A 21,165-nucleotide genomic window follows, 5' to 3' on the forward strand; every position below is an offset into this window, starting at 1 on the left:
ATCTGTCTCCATGATATTATAAACTCTTGAGACAAGTAGGTAAATCAGTAGAGGGCTAGGTCTAGATTCAGGAAGACCTGAGTTGGTCTTATATAGAGAGTAGCTGTGTGATGCACAAGTCATTTGATCTGTTTGCTTTAATTCATCGAGGAAGGAAATGGCAAACCACTCTAATATATTTGCCAAAAAAAAAAAAAAAAAACTCAACCAAAAAACATTCATAGTTCATGGGTCATGGAACATCGGACATGAATGAACTACTGAACAGTGACATAAATTTTTAGTTCTCCTTCCTTTCTCTGTCTGCATTGCTAACACTATTCCTCCTCCCCCTACCTAACATGTGACTACCTACAAAAGATTTTTATTCTTATATTTCCTTTTCTATATTTTTCCCCTTGGAGATTTTCATCTACTCTCATGGGTTTAACTCTCACCTTAAGAAGTTAAGACCCAAACATATATCACTACTTCTTATTTCCCTACCAAGTTCCAGGCCTACATTTCCAAATACCTACTGGGTCTAATCTTCTTTCTCCCCTACCAATACCTCAGAATTCACTATATTCATAACAAACTCAGCATCTTCTTCTCTTCACCCACCCCCAAGATAAATGGATGAAATATTTCTCATTCTCCCTCTGGAATTAGATTTCTTCTGTTCCATTATCTCCACAATCCCCCAGCCTTGAAAATTTGGCATCACTTTGGATCTTACTCTCCTATTTCCTATGTGATCCTTCCTTTCCATTCATGTATCATAAGTTTCCTAATTAGTCTTTCTGTCTCCAGTTTCCCCTCTCAAACACATCCAACACACCCTTGTCACACTGTATTTAATGAAATTCTGTTTTGAAAAATTTAGCTTCTTGCTTTAATAATCTTCAATGTCTCCCCATTAACTATAAAACAGTTAAAAATTCTTAACCTAACATTCTAGTTCCTCTATCAAAACTGCCAACTGTACATTCCCTGACTTGCCATCACTAATACAGCATTCTATGTAACATTATCTCTAATTTTTTTTTCTCGTCATGTTTCCCCTATTCCAATATTTTGTCTAAAAGTCTTAGCCCTCTTTCAAACAGCACAGTCCTACCTACTCCAAAAGTCTTTCCTAGTGTTGCAGACCTTTGCTTTTACAGTATCTTCTAAACTTTTGAACCACAATTGATTTATGCTCCTCTTTTGTGCTAAATATAAGCTCTTATATCGCTACTTACTATGGAAAGAAAAGAATGAATTTTTGTCTTTTTCCTAAACATTCTTATATGATAGAGAGGAAAGTCAGCCTCAGTCAGTCCCTCTAATTTTCCTTCCACCCATCCTCAAACTCTACCCAATACATTTGGAAGATGTAGAATTTCATTTTCATCAATATGTCTATATGTGAGCAAGATGTGTATATGTTTGTGTGGGCATATGTGTGTGGGCATGAACATTCATTATCTCCAGAGTTAAATAAGGTATTTCATATTTCAGAATATTCCAGTGTCTGTATGCAGCAGACATGTAACAAATACATATTGTTAATGATGATGATGATAATTTCTGTTGACTAAATAATGGGAAAAGAACAAAGAGCAGAAAAATGATTATACTTTATGCTTCTTATAGGGCATTTTTCTGATTCTTCTATGTGCTTCTCTCACTGAGACCTTCTCTGTACTAACCCAAAGAACTAGATCAGAAAATCTCCCTCCCTCAATTGGGTTTGGGACACTGGCAAAGGGAATTCTGTACACCCCCTATGAAAATTCCTGCCCCTTTTCACTCTGATAAAGAGATTTTTCCAAGAGAAGGGTACATACGTGTTGAACACCAGAGCAATGACATAATCAGGAGAGACGGTCACTTTCCAGTCACACTCTTTGCCTGGAGGGTAGGGTTCAGGATAATTTGGGGACAGAATAACCCCTGAAGGTCCTGACAAATCACCACCACAAGGAGCTGAGGGAAAAAAAAAAAGAAGATTATGGAGTCTCTGTCTCTCCCCCAAACACTCATATGATACAGAGGAAAGCCAGCCTCAGTTAATCCCTCTAATTTCCCTACCACCCATCCTCAAACTTCACCCAACATACTTGCAAGGGCTAGAAATTTAGCAATTACTTAATAAATACATAATAAGTCAACAATTCATTAATTTATTGACTAGAGTAAGCTAAATGCTAAACTGATTAGAAAAAAAACTTAATTAAGATTAAAAGATGATATTCATTTCAGCCATCAATGTTCCAGTACAATACAGGTAAGATCCAGCTTGTGAATAGGTTACATTCTGAAAGACAATCTGCAAATTGTTTGCTTGAGAATTTGAAAACATTCTTCCATTAGTCATAAAGTAGGATTCCCTAAAAGGTGGAGATGAACATCTCCATTAAGATATTTCAAGGATGAAGGTAACATGACTAGAAAATAAAGAAATTTCCTCCCCCAGTGGGGCTGTCACGCAGCCTTTCTCATACACAACTCTAAAGTATTTTGCCATAAGCACATTTATCTGCCTTTACATACATGCATGCACATCTCAAGGCTTCAGAAAGCTATTAAATTGTTGCTTCCCCACATAATGTTAAAGGCTTCTCTTATAAATGATTTTCAATGCTCTTAGGCCAGACCACAAACTTAATCCACAATATGTTTAAATTTCAGCAGTTTTGAGATATGCATAAAATAGTTTCTCTAAGAAAATACATTAAAAATAAAATTAATTCATGTTTCCAACTCAGAAAGCTAGTGCACATTTCCTATATGTAGTCCTTAATATTCTCAAGAAGGAAAGAAGAAAAGGAGTTTGGATATCTTGTATCAACATATCAATGAGCATCTCTCAGGGCAAAAAAGACATAAAGGTAGAGAAATTCTAGAGAGAGAGAAAGTTCCTGAGGCTATTCCAGGGGAGACAAGTCTTTTGTGAAGGATTATTCATAATCATAATAGAATTAGTATAGCATCAATTCTTAGAGCTGATGGGACCTTTGCCTAAAAAGAAATACCTTTTATAACATCCCCAGCAAGGAACCATCTGGGCTCCACTCAGAGCCCATTCAACTTTTAGATTACACTAACTTCCTTAGGACATTTTTCTTTATATCAGTCTGCAATATGCCTCTTTTAAAAATTAAACACAAGTAATTATGTATATTTAATACATTTATGTGTATTTTGGGCTTTAAAAATAATTCATACTTATATAGTGCTTTGAGGTTTAAAAAAACCTCTCCTCTATATAATTCTTGGATGTAAATTGGAGCAAGTGTTATTATTACCATGTGACAGATGTAAAAAATGACTAATATATGAATGGGATTAGGTTTTTGTGAATCCATGTCTAGGCTCCTGTTCATTCTACATTTCATTTCTCAATAACCTCTAATTTTAGACAAAGGATGTTATTAAGTCAAATATTTTAAAGTATTTTAAATACAATTTATTAGGAGCAGAGGGAGTGTATATAAACATGACAGAGTCTATACTAGCACTTCTATTTTGAAGATAAGCCAGAATTGGGAAATAAGGTCTAGAGAATATAAATGTCATTTATTGTTTAAAAGCTAGAATTTAGCAAATCAGTGTATTCTGAACTGCCCCCATCTATAATATAACCAAAAGAGTTATTGGATGGAAATCTTCTTTGGATTTCCATCTTGCAAGTAGGGAAAATGCTGACACTTCAATTTAAAGAAAAACCCAGAGAAAAGAAAAATCAAAGCCTTTAAGTAAAAACAAACCTAAGGCTGGTTCACCAAAATTCTAGTAACTTTGATGCCCTAGACAAGTAGGTACCACTGTGACATTTCTTGTAAGCCCCAAACTTTGACCTAGGTGTTATGTCTAAAAAAGGATAAAGAGAAATGGATGAAGAGTTCAGAGAGGTCCACAGGGATGAGCTGAAAACAGAGGATCTGTTCTCAGGATGTGCAGAAAAGGACAGCTTCTATCTTAGGCAGAGGGAAGCACATCAACAACAGGAACTTAGAAACCTCAATGAAATTTTTCTGTAGTTCTGTCTTAATGGAAAAGTGATTTAACAAAAAGAGCAATAAGTGATCAGAAATGAGTGATTAGAACTAAAGAGGCCTGGGTTCCGGTCCTGATTCTGCCAACAACTTATTCTACTGAGGGATCTTAGGCACAACCACATCCCTTTATGGCGCTTCATCTAATCAATCTACAACAGTTCACATTTCTGGCATGCATGAGAAGCTTAGCTTAAATGATCATTAAAGTTCCTTCTAGATCAGCTCTAACAACCTCATCAATATGAGAACAGGGAAAAATCACCATGTAAGTATGCTCTTACATCTTCTTCAAGATGTATGAAGTAGATATTTTTGGAAAGACAGATTCATTACAGTAAAGATTTTCAAACAAAAACTAGAAGAAAAATATATAATTTAACACACTGATTATAAAGCAGTCAATAGAGGATGAACTAGTGAAATCCATACCCAAGTTTAAGGTCAAAGTAATTGAATGCTTTGTAACGCTGAAAAAACAGATGGGATTTTTTTTTTCTCCCACAAGATATAGAGAGATATTGCAAAGCTAAATGTGCCTATGTAGTAGCTAATTCACTAAGGTTGAATATCCATTTGAGAATGGGTATTATCCAAAATAAAATGTATATATGATATTATCCTATTAACGGATGTTTTTAGAATTTTGTATTCTTTATTACTCTCTTACACCTCTATAGATTTATTATAAATGTGCATGTATACACACATGATCTTACTAAAAAATCTATTGTGATTCCCCTTCTAAAAAACAAACAACAACAACAAAACATTTGATCTATCCCAGATGAAACCACAAACTAAACCTCTAGGACCAAGGTTGGTAGGCTAACTTCTTGGAAGGTGGTCCCTGGTTTCTTCTCCAGCAGGAAAAGATACAAGATTATTTGTTAATGAGAGTTTCAACTAGTTCAAGTCATCCTTGCCTCAGTGTACTTTGTCCAGATAAAACCCTTCTGTCCTAACCTCTGTGGAATTTCTATACCCTTCACAATCTGTAACAAATAATAACAGGAAGATCTCAGATATGAGCTTAGGTAGAAGAACCAGAAAATAGTTATTTTCTGAAAACTTAGGAGAAAAGAGCATAAAGAAGTAGCTAAGTAGTAACATAATTGGAACCCATATCTAGATTTTTATTTTCCTTTACTACATTACACTGACTAGAATTTCTATTGAAAAAGAATGAAATTTCCTTGCCTAAAGACATTTTCCAACCCAGTGTGAAAGTTGTGAAATGATTAATCTGGAGCTTAAATTTTCATTAACTCATTCACATATGTTTACTGTTTTTATATCATTTACGTAGAGCTGCCTTCCCAGGAATTTTCTGAACAGAGTAATTTTGGAACCTGTTTGATGAAATTGAGGCATCTTTTTCTAGAACTTTAAGTATTGAGCAAGTTGTGCTGGCTCCCATCATTCATCCCAATTTATTCAACCAAAGGAGCAATGTAGATATTGTATCTCCAAATGCTCAGAATAAGGTCCACTGAGTTTAATCCAAAGCAATTTGACTTCTTACCCAGTTCAACTAAAGTTTAAAAAAAAGACCTAAAAGAAATGAGTGGGAGCTAAAATCATGAAGCGACTCTCTCTCTCCATTTCTACTATCTCCCTAAAGATGACTCCTAAATCTGTATCGTAAATCCTGATTTATCTTCTGAATTACAGATTTCTATTTCCATCTACCTGATAATTGTCTTTACTTAAAAGCCACACTAATACCAAATGAGATATTTTAAAAATTCATAGTATAGTGCTCATCCCAAAGTAAGTGCTCAATAAATGCTTTTTTTCCCCTTAGCCTTTTCCTCTGCCAAAATTATCTTGCCTTATAAATCTGTTTCTCCTTCTAACTACCATTTTTATCAGTGCTAATGCTATTTACTCAGCTTCCTATTTTTAAACTATGAAGTTATCTTTGTCTTTTCCTTTTTATCTCTCATATTATATTTGTTCCTGTCTCTCTATGTCCATGGCCAGTAGTACCAAAGTACAAGCCACATTATCACCAACTCAAATTACTGAATTAATCCCCAACAGTCTCTTCTCAATTCAATTTAATCCATTTCTAGTTTGTTTTTTTCTTATATTTTCTACTTTGTATATACTGTGCTCTAGCCAAACTGTCTCTAAGGTATGCCATGCTATCTCAGCTCCAAAGTTCCTTCAAGATTACATAAAGCTATTTTCTCAACCCACTAAAATCAGTATCTTTTCTGTATTTTGTGGATGTCCTAAGAAATCAATTGTCACAATACTACCAGGTTTTTGTATAGCATTATTTCCTTCCAACATATCTATTACTTCATCTATAATATGTCTTTTTCCTGGTGTCAGTCTTGAGAGGACAGAGAGGAACCAATTACTGTCACATTTTGTATTTTGGGATCCTGAGGTCCAAGGAAATAAGTAAATTGGCTGAAGTCACAATGAGAGAATATTTGTGCTTGGACTTGAACTGTAGAAAATTCTGTTGGAACTGAGAAGGTTTAAGTTAAACTCCCTACACTCTCACCGCACTAATAGTCATATTGTTGTGAGCAAAGAAGGTGTAGGGCAGGCCCTGGGACAGCCTCAGTTAACGTTGCCCCTGAGTGCACTGATCTCTAATCCACCAATAGGAACTCTGAGTAAAAGAGGACATAAAATCAGCTCTAATTCTACTGAAGGGGCTTAAGCCTGAAGAGCACATCCATGCTCATTGCTTTTAACTTCCAGTAACTTTTACTTGATTTTATTTTCTTGTGAATGGTTTTCTAACCACCTAGAGACTACTTTTACTTGGAAGGTATATGAATGTCTTTATTAAGTGGACATCTACTTGACTGCTCATACCCTTGAGTTATCCACTCTACCAAATATGTACTGAGGTTCTGCAAGAATTCCTATAAAGATTCATATTGGTCCTAAGTGTAGATGATGAAATATACTCTCCCTGCTCTCAGTGGAAAGGTAAGGAAAGGAGGTAACTCAGAGACCATGGGAACTGAATACTGCAATATACTGCCAGTTGTAGTAATCTGGCCAATTATTTTTTGTGGTTCTATTTCTTTGTTTCAAGGGAGATTCAATGGGTAGGTGTACACTGAAAAGTAACTCTGGTATAAAAATAAAATAAAACAAATTCCCAGGAGAGAGGAAAAAACAATAAACAGAGATGCTGCCAGTATATTGAAATTTTCATCTTCCTCTTCATAATCTCCCAGAGTAGGCCCTGTCCAATATTACCAATGATAATAGGATTGCAGAATTAAAGCTGAAATTTAGAGGCTATATAATAAAATATTGTCATTTTACAGATAGAAAACTGTAGTCCAAAGACTTCCAAATATCATGTTGGCAGAACCAGAATTTTAACCCAGGTTCTTTAGACTACAAATTCTAAACGTTTCCATCTCAACTGAGAACCTATTCCAAATTTAGCTAATATTCCAAAGATTAACAAGTTTCAGGGGCTGCCTATACAGTGTGAGCTCAATTAATGTCCTCAATTTACCCTTCTTCCTGACCACCTCCTTACTTACTTCAAGAAAAGATGGAAATCAGATCAAGGCACAGAAAGGAAATTCATAATTGAATGTAAGTAACATTTGACCAGATCTAATAAGTGCTTAGTTAAAGAAGGATGATGATTAGGAATTTTTTGTAAATTTCATTTATTCTCTACTCATTCCCTTGTTTGTAATTGATAGTTGGCTACCATATAATTTGGGTTGGTTTTTTTTTTCATTCTGTTTTTGCTAAAGGATATTATTTAAGAAAGAAAAAGAAAGAAATCTGGTCAACCAGGTTTTCTATACCAATGCATGTTGGTGGGTCCGGCTGCCAGAAGAATCTGTTCTCAATCTTCACACAGCTGATCTGGGCCATTCCCTGGAGAGCATAACCAGGGTCACACTGGAACACAATGGAGTCCCCCGCTTCCCTGCTATCACCACTTCGACTCCCATTTTGAGGAATACCAGGATCATTACAGGAGGTTGCTGTAGACACTGGAGAAGAAAAAGAAAGGATGTCACTGGTTGTATATCTTTCTGATAGGCAAGTCCACAACCCAACCTCACCTTCACTACAATATCATCAGTAGATTACATTCATTATCATATCACAATCATACCACAAACATTACTCAATTGCTATCCAATATTTGAATAACTTCTATACAAAACTTATGAAAGACTCATTTCCCATCACACGCACACACACACACACACACACAAAGTATTAAATTTTTTCAAACCTATTCAAATAGGAACTTCAATGAAGATATTTTGATAATAATGACAATGATAAACACAAGTCTCTGTGGGCTTATTGCTTACAATCTAAATTCAATGTAGAAAAATGCTTATAATGAAAAACAAAAAAATAATATTTTATATTGGTCAATTTAGCTTTTAGTTAACCCTTTCAAAAATTACTAAGGATTTGTAGGAAAATTAAGAAAAAAATCATCTGCCTAGAAGGAAACATTAGATCACTAAATTTAACTTCTGGTTGACTATATGACTGTGTTATAAAATAATGTTACATGTTATATGATGGCTGACTATATGTCAATGTTATGAAATAAATTAACAATTCATAGAAATAGAAATAGAAAGGCATGGTGGGAGATAAAAACTAAAGAAGTCATTTTACTTTTTTTGTAATTTGGCATGATGAGACATGATTCATAATATAAAAAGAAGACTTTAGGATAGATCTAGAAGGATTTTGTGGACACACACAAAAAAAATAAGATTTACCAACTGATTGGACATATGGGCTGGGTGAATGGAAAATTGAGGATAACACTAAGGTGTTAAATCTTAGTAAAATGGAGGGATTGAAAGGGATAGAAAAATAAGTGAAAGAACAGGATAACAGTTGCTGTTTTGGATATGTTTGATTTGAGATTTCTGTAAGCTTAAGTTTAAAATCTCTAATAGGTACTCTGTGATGCAAAAGTACAGTAAAGAGAGCTACAGATGATATTGAGCACTTGGGAGTTAATGAGATTATCAGTTAGAGAATAAAAAGAAATTAAAAGGGGAAGAGGACCAAGGTCAAGCCCAGAGGGTTACACCTATTTCGAGGAGTGACAGGGTTTCAGATTCAGCAAAGAGACCGAGGGTGATTCAGATAGGTAAGTAGAGAACTAGCAAAGGGGAAGGTCACAAAACCCCAAAAGGAGTCACTATCCATCAGGGGACTGCGATCAACAGTGTTAAAAGCTGCAGAAAGGTTAAGAGGGGCAGCACTGATAATTCTATAAAGAGCAACTTGGGTGAATGATAGTAAAAGAAGTCAGGACTTAGAAGTGAGGAGAGGAAATAGAAGTACCAAGTGCAGATGGCTTTTTCCAAGAATTTTAGCTTGGAAAAGGAGAAGAGTTTTTAACATGACAGCAGGAAAGCTTGAGTAAGAGGAGGCTTAGGCATGTATATAGATAATTAGGAAGAGAGAGATTGAAGGTTTAAAGAAGGGAGAAATGATAAAGAGTATATGTGAAGGAAAATAAAAGAGGTAAATAGGATTCAGGGCACATATAGAAGGTTGGCTTTAACAAAGGAGAATCTCTACATCAAAAACTGAAGTAAAGGGAGAGAAATTTATGTAGGAAGATATAAAGGGCTGAAACTCTTAAAAGGTTGAATCAGACAACCAAGCACTTAAGACTAATTACCTATTGGCCAATGATTCTACTAGCATATGTTTGTTAAAGACTTTAGCTAAAAAAGGCTAAGGTCTCCCAGTTCATCCAGGACCATCTCTAATCATTCTGATCTATATCTGCCCACTGGACTCAGATGACTCTGGAGGGAAAAGAGAGGCAGGTGACTTTGGCCAGCTCTCTCTCACTTCAATCCAATTCACTTGCATATCACAGCATCACTTCCCTGATGTCACTGTCCTCTTCAAGAATGAAGGACAAACAAAAATCCTTCCCTATTTGGGGGGCTTTCCTCTGTGTGATGTGAGATGATGGATGGTCATTTTGATTTCCACAGTTATGAAAATCAAATTGGAGAAATGAAATTTAAGTCAGAAAACTGAAACCCACCAGGACATCCAAGAACAATCAAGGGTGGAATTTATCTTCCCCTAAAAAGAATGTAAGTTCCTTGGAGGCAGGGACTAACTTTTGTAATCAGAGGTGGTGGTCTGAGATTTGAAAATAAAGTTAAATGTAGCTGTAGAAAATCAGAAAAACATTCAGTCTGGGTTCACTATGAATTTATATTTCCTAACCTCAATTAGACCTTCAATGTAGCAAAACAGTTTTTTTACACTTTCCTAATCAATATACTTTCCCACTGCCACAGTGAGTGTTCCAAACCTTTTCATTTCTCTTCAGTGCATCCCCAACTCCCCTCACACACACATCTTCCTCTCTTCTTATCCTCTTCAAGGAAAAATCAGAAGTCTGGATAAACATGATCTTGGATAGAATCCACATTCTTCTGATAGAGCAAGCCATCCTCACCACCCAGCAGTCCAGAGGAACTAACCCACATGACAATAAGGGACTATTCTCAATGAGAAGTAGAAGGAACTCAACCCTCTCCTTATGCAATATGAATCTTCCATCCCAGAAGTACATATTGATAAATTTGAAACCAAAGCCTGGGAGTCTAACTAACTCATCCAGAGAATTTGTCTAGAGGGATTAAAAGGCAGGAAGACTGTGGCAATTCCTTGTGATGAAAACTCAAGTGAAGAGCTATCTGTAAAGTATATTCTCTGGACTAATGGGGAACATTTTCTTCAACTGTCAATATGAACTAGCCCTATAAGATGCTGGTCTGCCCTGACAAAGTCACATTCTCAGCATGAGAGATATGAGAGATGTTGTCAAGTTAGAAAAGTGAAGACTTGGCAACATATTTTATATAGGAAATACAGGCAAGAAAGGAACAGAAGATGCCACTCATTTTGCGAGTCTGGGTGACTGGGAATGTCTTCTGCTGGCAAGTAGCTTAGACTGAAATAAAATGTACCTCATCCCAGGGGGCAGAGAGCAAGACATCAAATCAGGAGATTAGTTGGAAAAAAAATCTTATAAAGTAGCATAAACCAGTAGAAACAAAAACAAATCTATAGAAAATTGGAATGAGATCAATCTAAATCACTTTCTCCCCAAAGCATTCAGAGATAAAACTGGCATGAGTACAACAAATGGGGAGGAGAAACAAAGGAAGACAATTGTATCCTTATCCTCATAAAACAAAATGCTTCAGAAGATGTTAGGCAGACTAACATTAACAAGATAAAAGTTCATGGAGATAAACAGGCTGTTCTACATTTTGAGTCAAATAGTTGTTATGTACACACACAAAAAAAGACTTGCCTAAAGAACAGTTTGTTTTAAAAAAAAAAAAAAAGGCGAGATATTGATTGATGTAAATTCTATGAATCAAGTACAATATGAATGGTAAAAAAGAATAATGATTATATAAGGAAAAAGAATTAATAGAACTTAGAAGGAGAAATCAGCATGGGAAAGTATCAGGAGAAAGTACAATGAGCTCCCTGACAAAACTCCTCCAACAAAACCTGGAAAATGCATGATATAAAACCCAATCAAGAAATCTAAGAAAAAGGGGCAGCTAGGTGGCCGAGTTCAAGTGTGGACTTAGACACTTAACACTTCCTAGCTGTGTGACCCTGGGCAAGTCACTTAACCCCAGCCTCAGGAAAAAAAAGAAAAAAGAAATCTAAGAAAAAGTCACAGCCATAGCACAGGTTGGCATGGGGGACAGAGAGGTTTGTGAATACTAGTGGCTACAGAGAACATACCGCCACCCAAGAAATGACTAAGTATCAGGAAAAAAGGAAGCCCTAGACCCACACCCTAGCATCATAATCTAGTACATGTTGTAGGACAACTGTAAGCAGTTGTCAACTGCAACATATCTCACATTATTACCCAGTTCAAGTTCATAAGTTTAGGAAAGACTAGGGAAGAGAAACAGGTAGTCACAGGCAATGTAAAAGAAAACAAATTCAGAAAGCATGCAGAGCAAATTCCAACTTTTAGCCCAGTCTGAAGCTATCAGAGTAATAACTAGGGCATCAAAGGAGAGTCTGCAGTTCTCTCACTGAACCGTCAAAGCTTCCCAATGGGCTGACAGTAGTTGAGTCCAAAAGTAATCTGTTGTTGCTCTTACTTAGACTGAAATCAAGAACCTCCATAGCTCAGACTCTGGGCGTAATAGTCAGCTTTCTGACTGAATTAGGTTCTGAATTAGGCCACTATGGGAGCACTAAAAGCCTGCTTGAATTGTCCCTTAGATTCTGAGATAACAATGCTCAATATCCCAAGAAAACATCAATTGGATCAGCTCAAGTCTTCCCTCCAGAAATATACAGACTTGCCCTAACTTAAAGTCTGAAGTCAATACTGGCAGGAAGAGTGAGTAAATAAAAAAAAATCCAGGATGTATAAAAAGTTCTTAGAATAAAAAGGATCCCCCAAATATAAATCTGAAAGAAAAGAAGACTAAAACTTTTATAAGCATAGTTTCAAAGGGGAAAAAAAACCAGCATTCGAATAACTTGAACTTGAATTTCTGGAAGAGATGAAGCAAGAGTTAAAAATGTTTAATCAATGAAATGAGAGCACTATCAGGGGAAATGGAAAATATTATAGTTATAGAAGAAAGAATTGGAAAGATATCTTGGAAGAAGTATAAAACTTTGATGAAGTAATAAACTTCCTGAAAATTAGAATGACCAAATAGAAGTCAATAAATCCATGAGAAAACAAGAACCATTAAAGAAAAAATTAGGAGAATAAAAAAATAAAAGGAGAAGAAAACAAAGTATCTCATAGTGAAAACAAGTTACCTGGAAAATAAATCAAGGATGGAAAAAAAAAAAGATCCACTGGATTACATAAAAACCATGACCAAAATAAATAGGAAAGAAGGAAGGAAGACAGGGAGGAAGGGAGAGAAGAAGGGAGGGAGGGAGAGAAAGATGAAGGGAAGGAAGGAGGAAAAGAGAGAAGGAAGGAGGGGGGGAGGGAGAGAAGAAGAGAGGGAGAAAGGAAGGGAAGGAGGGAGGAAGGGAGGGAAGGAGACCAGACAAACTATTTCAAGAAAATAGAAAAAGAAAGAATCCTTTGGTCACATCTTGAAAGAGACCCCAAAATGAACACATCCAGGTAAATTCTAGGTCAGTTAAAAAAAAAAATACTGCAATAAGAAAGAAATAATTCAAGTACTAAGAATCCAAAGTTAGGATTACAAACAATTTAGCTGACAACCACAAAGAAGAGTTTGGAAAATAATATTTCAGAGAGCAAAGAAAACAAGCTTACAGCCAAGAATAATTTATCCAGCACAACTGAGTACAATCCTACAGGGGAAAAAATAGAGGACTTACAAACATTTCTGATTAAAAGACCAGAGCTGTATAGAAACTTTGAATTTCAAACATAGAAGTTATGAGAAATATAAAAAGATAATCATCAAATAATGATGAAGGACTAAAAAGGAATAAACTACTTATATTCTAAAATGTGTTTCATCTGAGCCTTATCCTCATCATCAGAGGTCGTAGTGGGAGATTAATTTAGACAAATTTAGAAACTATTCTTGATTATCTTAAGAGAAGAATGGAAAGAGAGGGGAAGAGAAATATACCAGGAAGGGGAGGTGAGGCAAAGATGGATGATTAGGGAAAACTTGCACACAATCCATAAGAATACATTTAATCAAACAAGGGGAAGAGGTTGTGGGGAAGTAACTGACATTTGCTCACTCTCATTTAAACTGATCAAAAGAAGAAAGAACATACATACACACACACACACACACACACACACACACACACACACACACACAGGTAAGGAAATACAGTTCATTAAATAGTGAAATGGAAGGGAAAGGAGAGAAAGGAGAAGGGGACCATAGCTAGATGCTGGGCTTGGGTGGAGGAAGACCTGATTTTCTTGAGTCAGATAATTACTAGCTGTGTGATCCTGGGCAAGTCATTTAACCCTGTTTGCCTCAGTTTCTTCATGTAAAATGAGCTGAAGGAAAAAATGGCAATCATCGAGTATCTCTGCCAAGAAAACACCAAATAGGGTCATGAAATGTCAGGCATTACTGATATGACTCAACAACAAATATTAAGAGAAGAATTAATCCTAAACAAAACACACTCTAAATAAAAATGTACAAAATATTGAGAGCTCTTTTTTGGTAGCAAATTATGGAAATCTGAGAAAGTGCCCATAAATTGAAGAAGACTTGAATAACTTTTTGTTTTTGTTTTTGTTTAGAGGCAATTGGAGTTAAGTGACTTGCCCAGGGTCACACAACCAGGAAATGTTAAGTGTCTGAGACCATATTTGAACTCAGGTCCTCCTGACTTTAGGGCTGGTGCTCTCTCCACTGCGCCACCTGGCTGCCCCCAGACTTGAATAACTTATAGTATGTCAATGTTATTATTGTGCTGCAAAAAATGATGAAGGGCATAATTCCAGAGAAAACTGGGGAAAATTCTACAAACTAGTATAAAGTGAACAAAAACCAGGAAAACAATTTATAAAATGACAACATTATGTTAAAGACAAAAAACTCTGAAAGAGTCAGATACTTTGATCAATGTAATAACCAAACATGTTTGCAAAAGAATTATAATGAAACATGCTACCGATTTCCTGAGAGAGGGTAAGAATTCAAGATTACAAAGAGAGAAAAATATTTTTTTTGCAATAGCTATTGTAGAAATTTGTTTTGCTTTACTATCATGTTTGTAATAGTGATTTTCATTTTACTTTCATTCTCAATGGGGTGAGGGAGAGAAGGTAAACATTTTTATTAAAAAAGATACAGTTTTTTTTTTAAATAGAAGATTAGAATTCAAGGCAAGCAGGTGACAGCTTTGCTGTACTCTGACCTTGTTAAGTCACATATATGCTAAATTCAGTTCTGGCCACCACATATTTAAGAAGAACATTTATAAGTTAAGTGTGTTTAGAGAAAAAAATGATCAGAATGCTAATGAGACTTAAACCATATTATATAAGGAAATAAAAGAACCAGTGATGTTTAGCCTGTAGAAGAAAAAAAGAAAAGACTTAGTCCTCAGATGATTAATAGTCTACAAATACTGGAAGAATTATTATGTAGAAAGGGAATTTTTCATATTCTATGGGATTCCTAAGAACAATGAGAAATTAGAGGGAGGCAAAATTTAGTTTAATATAAGGGAGACATTTTAGCCACTAGTCATCCAACATTGCAATAGCTTGCTTTATATGGTTGTGAGCTTGCTGTCATAGGAAATGTTCAAAAGGAATGTGACAATTAAGTTCACAGTAAGAAACTATATCTTTTTTTTTTCTTTTAGTCCTATTCTGTTTCTCTGACTCTTATTTACTATGTCCACCCATAATTATATTTGAGTTCTATCAAGAGCTGAAATTCCTGGGGAAGCCACATGACATCATAGAGCAAGCATTGGCTCTGAAGTTAGGAGGACCTGAGTTCAAATGTGACATCAAACACCTAAAAATTACTAGGAGCAAGTCACTTAATCCCAACTGCCTTGCCATGAAAAAAAAATCAGGTTAAAAAAAAGAAAATTTTGAGGAGGGGAGGGGAAGAACTGAAATTCCATCAATCTATATCCCTGTTGTATAGGGAAATGTTGAAGAAATTAAGTGTCCAGAATTCAGTCAAGATATAGGATATCAAATATATCTAATCTAGTCTTTAATGGCTAAATGAGAAGTCAAATGAGGAACAGGTTTATACCTCTAGAAGGCAAATGCTAATATAGAAAATAGATATATTTATTTTGTAGATAGAGAGAATATGGAGAGATGAATTTCAGTCAGAATCAAATTCCCTCCCCCTTAATAGTTATTAATTAGAATGATCATGGAAAATTCTTTTATAATTCATATGATTACTTAACTTATAAGGCTCAAAGGAGATAATGTAAATAAAGTACTTTTAAAATCTTAAAGTATTATATCAAGTCTTATTATTATAGACCACACGAAGTACCAAGCGGCATCCTCATTATCCCCTATAAGGATCATACTCTTGTAGGTGGCCCAGACCATAGCATGCTAGACTTAAGAGTCCTGCAACCATTTGAATCCTCCTTCTCACAACGACTAAATGTGTGACCTTGGACAAGACATTCAAGTTCTCTCCCCTTCAGTTTCCTTAGAAGTAAAAGTGGACACTGCACTTACCTCACATGGTTGTCATAAAAATCAAACAAATGAACACATATGAAGTGCTTTATAAATCAGAAAGCACTATTTAACTGCTATATATTATTCTTATTTTTTTATTCCTGACTCTCTGACTCTGATAAGAAAGTTTACTTTCACCCAGAATACCTGTCCATACTCATGTCCTATCAAAAGTCTACTTGGAGAATGAATGTAAATCAGCACATACACTGTTTACTTCTTTTTTTCTATTTTTCTCTCCTGTGATTTTTCCCTTTTGTTCTGACTTTTCTCTCCCAAAGAAATACATAAAGAAATATTTATTTAAAAAAATAATATATATGTATAACCAGAAAAAAATAAAACAATAAAGAAAAAATCTATCTATTCTTCAAAAGCCAACTAAAATCTTACTTTCTACATTGTTTTCCATGACTCCTGCTCTATCTCCTAACCAACACAGCACTCTGAGACAAGACCCCTCATTTTGCCACTAATTAATATAATGCTTCATTCTGCTGGCTAATTATTTCAACATAAGTCTGTTTTGTCTCTATCCAAGGGCAAGATGAGTTCTTCTCCAGTCCTTCTGGGCAGAATTATAGAAAAGGCTAAATAAATTCCTGATGAAGTGAAATAAAATTAAATGAATAGAGGAGATATTGGAATTGAGAGAGCACTGACCTGAGAACTGAATGGCAAAGCCCTGCTTACTGGTAAAGAAATCAGTGTTGAACTGTAGGACGACAGAGCTGAATGTGCTGTGGATGTTGCTGGGAAGCATGGGGCCACTCAGCTCCTTTAGGAGGATTCCACTCTCCACAGGTCCATCCCAGATTCTCAATACATCATGGACCTCTTCTGTATCAAACACCAGGAAATGCAGCCTGAGGAGAAAAAAAAAGTTATCATTCATAAAGATCTAATCATTTCTGCTTACCTTCAGGTCCAAATCTTGACCAAGGAGCATATGTATTTAAACACACAAAAATTAAGTAATCATATAATGTTCCTGTCCTACTGGAAATTATAAGCAAGTGGTAAAATACTAGTAGTGAATACAGATAACTATTTTATATATATATATATATATATATATGCATATATATATATGACATTATAGATGACTGGAGAGTTAGATCAACTAATATTTATTAAATGCTTACTATGTACCAAGTACAAACTGTGCTGTTATTTAAAAAAAAAAGTGGGAACATTTTTACTGAATCAAATGATACCATTAAACAAAGTATGAAAAGTCTTTAATCAATATAAAAAAGAATGAAAGCCAGTGGAGGACATGAAATGACTGAGTCACACTCTGAATTTTGGATAAATAAGCAAGCCAATTTAGAACCCAAGTGTTCCACTGTGGAGCCAATCTAGGGCAAAGCAATCCAGCCAAGTCCCAACCTTTGGAAGGCTAGAAAGGGAAGATAAGACTATCTCTTACTCCCTTCTTCAAAACCAGAGGATGTGAAAGGGAAGAATATTTAGGATTTCTCATTGATCTAGAAGTGACCCAAAAATAGTCATAAAAATTGACCAAATCTGCACCAGAAGCCAAGGACAAATCCCATTCATTGTGACACGCTGGGGTGAGGTCCCTACAAGGAATACACTGTACTTACAGGAAGCATCCTCCTAAGGGAAGAAAAGGACTTCAGGAGCTACGAGCTTGCCTGTCTGTGACAAGAGCTCTCTCTAAGCTTTAATTGACCATTCCCTGGCCTCTGTACTTGTGGATGAATGTTCCAGATTTGGGGGGATAATTTTTATACCACCTGATTCTATCATACCACTTTGGTAAATAACTGTCTCTAAAAGCTCACTAGGTCTGTCTCAATAATTGATATCAATAGATAATCAATAGAGGAAACACATTGGTGAACCCTAAGAAGGAGGTATAATAGTATAACCTCTCTCTCTCTCTCTCTCTCTCTTTCTCTATTAGTGAAATAAAACCTCTTTCCCTTACAAACTCTCCCTCTCCCTCTCCTCTCTCCTCTCTCTCTCTCTCTCTCTCTCTCTCTCTCCTCTCTCCCTCTCCTTCCAAGTTATCCTTAAAACTCTGAGGGAAGAAGTAACTGCCCCTTCTAGGAATCCAACCTGCCAGTGTTATTGTTTGTAGTTTTGGAGAGTGGAAGCAAAGTCTGCTCTGCATATGAGATAATGTAACTTCCTTCAGAGGAGGAGTGGTTCACTTTTGCTTTGAGATCTTACCATCTTGCACGGTTCCTGGCACATAATAGGCATTACTTAACAAGAGCTTTTTGAATGACTGACCCCCCTTCTCAGATCGTCCCTAACTGCACCCATACTTCCTGCCTCACCCTATCAATCCTGCTCTACTTACATCCTGTCCTTTTCTCTATGCTTGACTAAGGAATATGCTTGAAGCTCTCCTATTTGACCAAAGTAAATCTATCATGTCATTCTCTACCTCACTGACTGAACGAGCGCTATCGATAGAAGAAATAACAAGTTCTCCGAGATGAGAGAACATTTTGTTTTTGTCTTTGGTCCTCTAAAGATTATTACCGTGGTTGGCACTTAATAAATGCTTATTGATTTGACTCTTGCATTTGCAGACTGCTCTTAGTTTCCTAAGATGCCTCAGATTTCCTAAGGACTAAGGAAGAAAGAACAAAAAATGTATTCAAGTAAAACCAAAAGTAGGGAGAAAACATTTGCATTGATAAATCATAAAGCTAAAAACAATAATTCCCAACACAAGGAGTAAAGAATTGTCAATATAAGCTTAAAAATTCCTTGTAGTCTCTACCCAAAAGTGTTCAAAAGGCCCCGATTTTCATCAAGTCAATAAATAAAGGAGAACAAACCTTTGTTATGACCTTATGAGACCACACTGTTTGTTCTCTGTTCTCGAAGAGGAGGTGATGCCATGACATGCAAGTGAATTGAATTTAAGTGAAGGAGGGCTATGCAAGGTCACCTGCCTCACTTTCCCCTCCAGAGCCATCTGGGTCCAGAGGCAAAATATAGATCAGGATGACTGGAGATAAAATGAGAGACTTTTTAAGTTAAGATCTTCAGCAGGTCTCAGTTTGACTGAGGTCCTATCCATTTAGTGATTAAGGCTAAGTAGCAATTGAGGCAAGTCTAAAAAACAAACAAACAAACAAACAAACAAAAAACAAAAACAAAAACAAAAACAAAAAAACCCTCTAAATAAATAGATAAATATGGGAGAGGGGAACCCTTAGGGTTTCTGCCCAAAGCAGAAATATTTGCTATTTACATTCAATCTTAGTAAATCTGGACTCAAGCCTTGGCAAAAGTCTTAGCTGGGGACCTATTGGTGGCCAATTAGAAACAGATTGGTTTTGCCTTAAGGCTTGGTCTTTAGGAAAGAAATGAGATCAAAGCAGTTCTAGAATAATGCTGTCTAGGTGACATCTTACAAAGGGAAAGGGAGGGCTCACAAGGACTGAGACTTCACTGACCTGACACAAATTTGTCACTGCTTCGCTCTAGACTAAAAGTAACTTGGCAGAATAGGTGACACATAAGACAATTCACATAGCAAAAAGGCCCCAAACAGGGAAAAAGGGAAAAATAACTGAGGACAGTGGAGACTCAGAGACACATTGTTCTGCTGTGATGAGGTCCTACTTGTCTCCTAAACTTCTTCCAATTCTAATGTTGTAAAGTATGTTTAGGGACACAATCATAGAAACTAGAGGAAAAAAACAAAAAACAAAACTCTTCCTTTACTCACTGGCCACAGGTACTCTCCAGTATAAGGAAATAGGACTATTTCCTTAAGGAAATTAGGGAACTAATTGTGTGATGTATAAAAGTTAGGGTCTCCCCATCCCAGGTCCCTCTAAGCCCTCCAGATTTCCATAGATCAATTCCAATTTTTTTCACTTTTTCAGGAATAGGGATGATAATGCCCCCTGCCTTAAAATTAGGATGTCAGCATGTCCCATAGGCCCTAACTCTTTTAGCTACAAAAAGTCTGATTATACCAATTGCTGAATGAATTACATGTTCCTTATATTTAGGCCAGCTTCAGCCCTGCTTTGCTTTACTCTCTGGCCACATTCTCAACAGCTGTCTTGTCACAGTGCAGATACACTTCACTTCCTTCTCTAAGCACATTTATTAGCACATAAGAAACACTGAATAAATGCCTTTTTATTTAATAATTTATTAATTCACAGTTTCTGTCTCTGAATCAGGAAACAGGAAGGGTCTTCTTGAGTTACAAGTAGATAAAAGTTGCACTATGAATCAACTAAGCAAAAGAAGAAAAGTATGTCATCCTCTATCCCAATATTCCTGTAAATCAGGCAGGGCAGACATCATATCCATTTGATATAGAAACTGAGTTCCAAAAGGGTTAGGTGACAGTGAAGAAACTAAAAGAACTTGGTGTCTTTATTCTGGAACTTGAGTTTTTTATATTGGACTATGCTATCTCTCTCTAACCAAGTAGACACTACCTCTTAGAAGTAATGGCCATGCACTGTTGGGAAGAGATATTTTTGCTTCTGACAGGTACAAGACCATCACAAACCCTCTGTCAGCCTTCTGCATTATTTTATTTCTCAGAAAGAAAGTCCCATTAATCTATTCCTCAAGTCCCTTCTTTACTCTGCTGTCCTCAAAGAAGAAAGGATTCATGGACAAAGATTAATAAAGCTAGGGAAAGAAGTAAGAAAATGATGATGAAATATATCATTTGAGCAAATACTATAATATAAATAAAAGTGAGCTTCAATAAAGAATCAGGTCTATCATTAATTTATTGTCTCATCTTAAGAAAAATGCATTTTTCTCAGCCTCAATTTTCTCACATTTTCAGAGGGAATAAAAATACATAACCCATTTATATCAACAGTGTTTAAATACAAATTCTGGAGAGGATTCCAATCTGCATTGGCCAAAGGAAATTCTTTTGTTTTTGTTTTTTGTTTTTGTTTT

General features: G+C 35.8%; 1 protein-coding gene across 1 annotated transcript in view; it reads right to left on the bottom strand.

The window, feature by feature from the left end:
- CSMD2 (CUB and Sushi multiple domains 2) overlaps positions 1–21,165 on the bottom strand; it is a 988,708-nt gene that overhangs the window by 195,039 nt on the left and 772,504 nt on the right. Inside the window, 3 exon segments of the mRNA XM_074305059.1 lie at positions 1,812–1,950; positions 7,829–8,020; positions 16,897–17,099. Coding sequence (XP_074161160.1) covers positions 1,812–1,950; positions 7,829–8,020; positions 16,897–17,099 — 534 coding nt within the window.

The sequence above is a fragment of the Sminthopsis crassicaudata genome, chromosome 3, assembly GCF_048593235.1.
Source record: "Sminthopsis crassicaudata isolate SCR6 chromosome 3, ASM4859323v1, whole genome shotgun sequence".
NCBI lineage: Eukaryota > Metazoa > Chordata > Mammalia > Dasyuromorphia > Dasyuridae > Sminthopsis > Sminthopsis crassicaudata.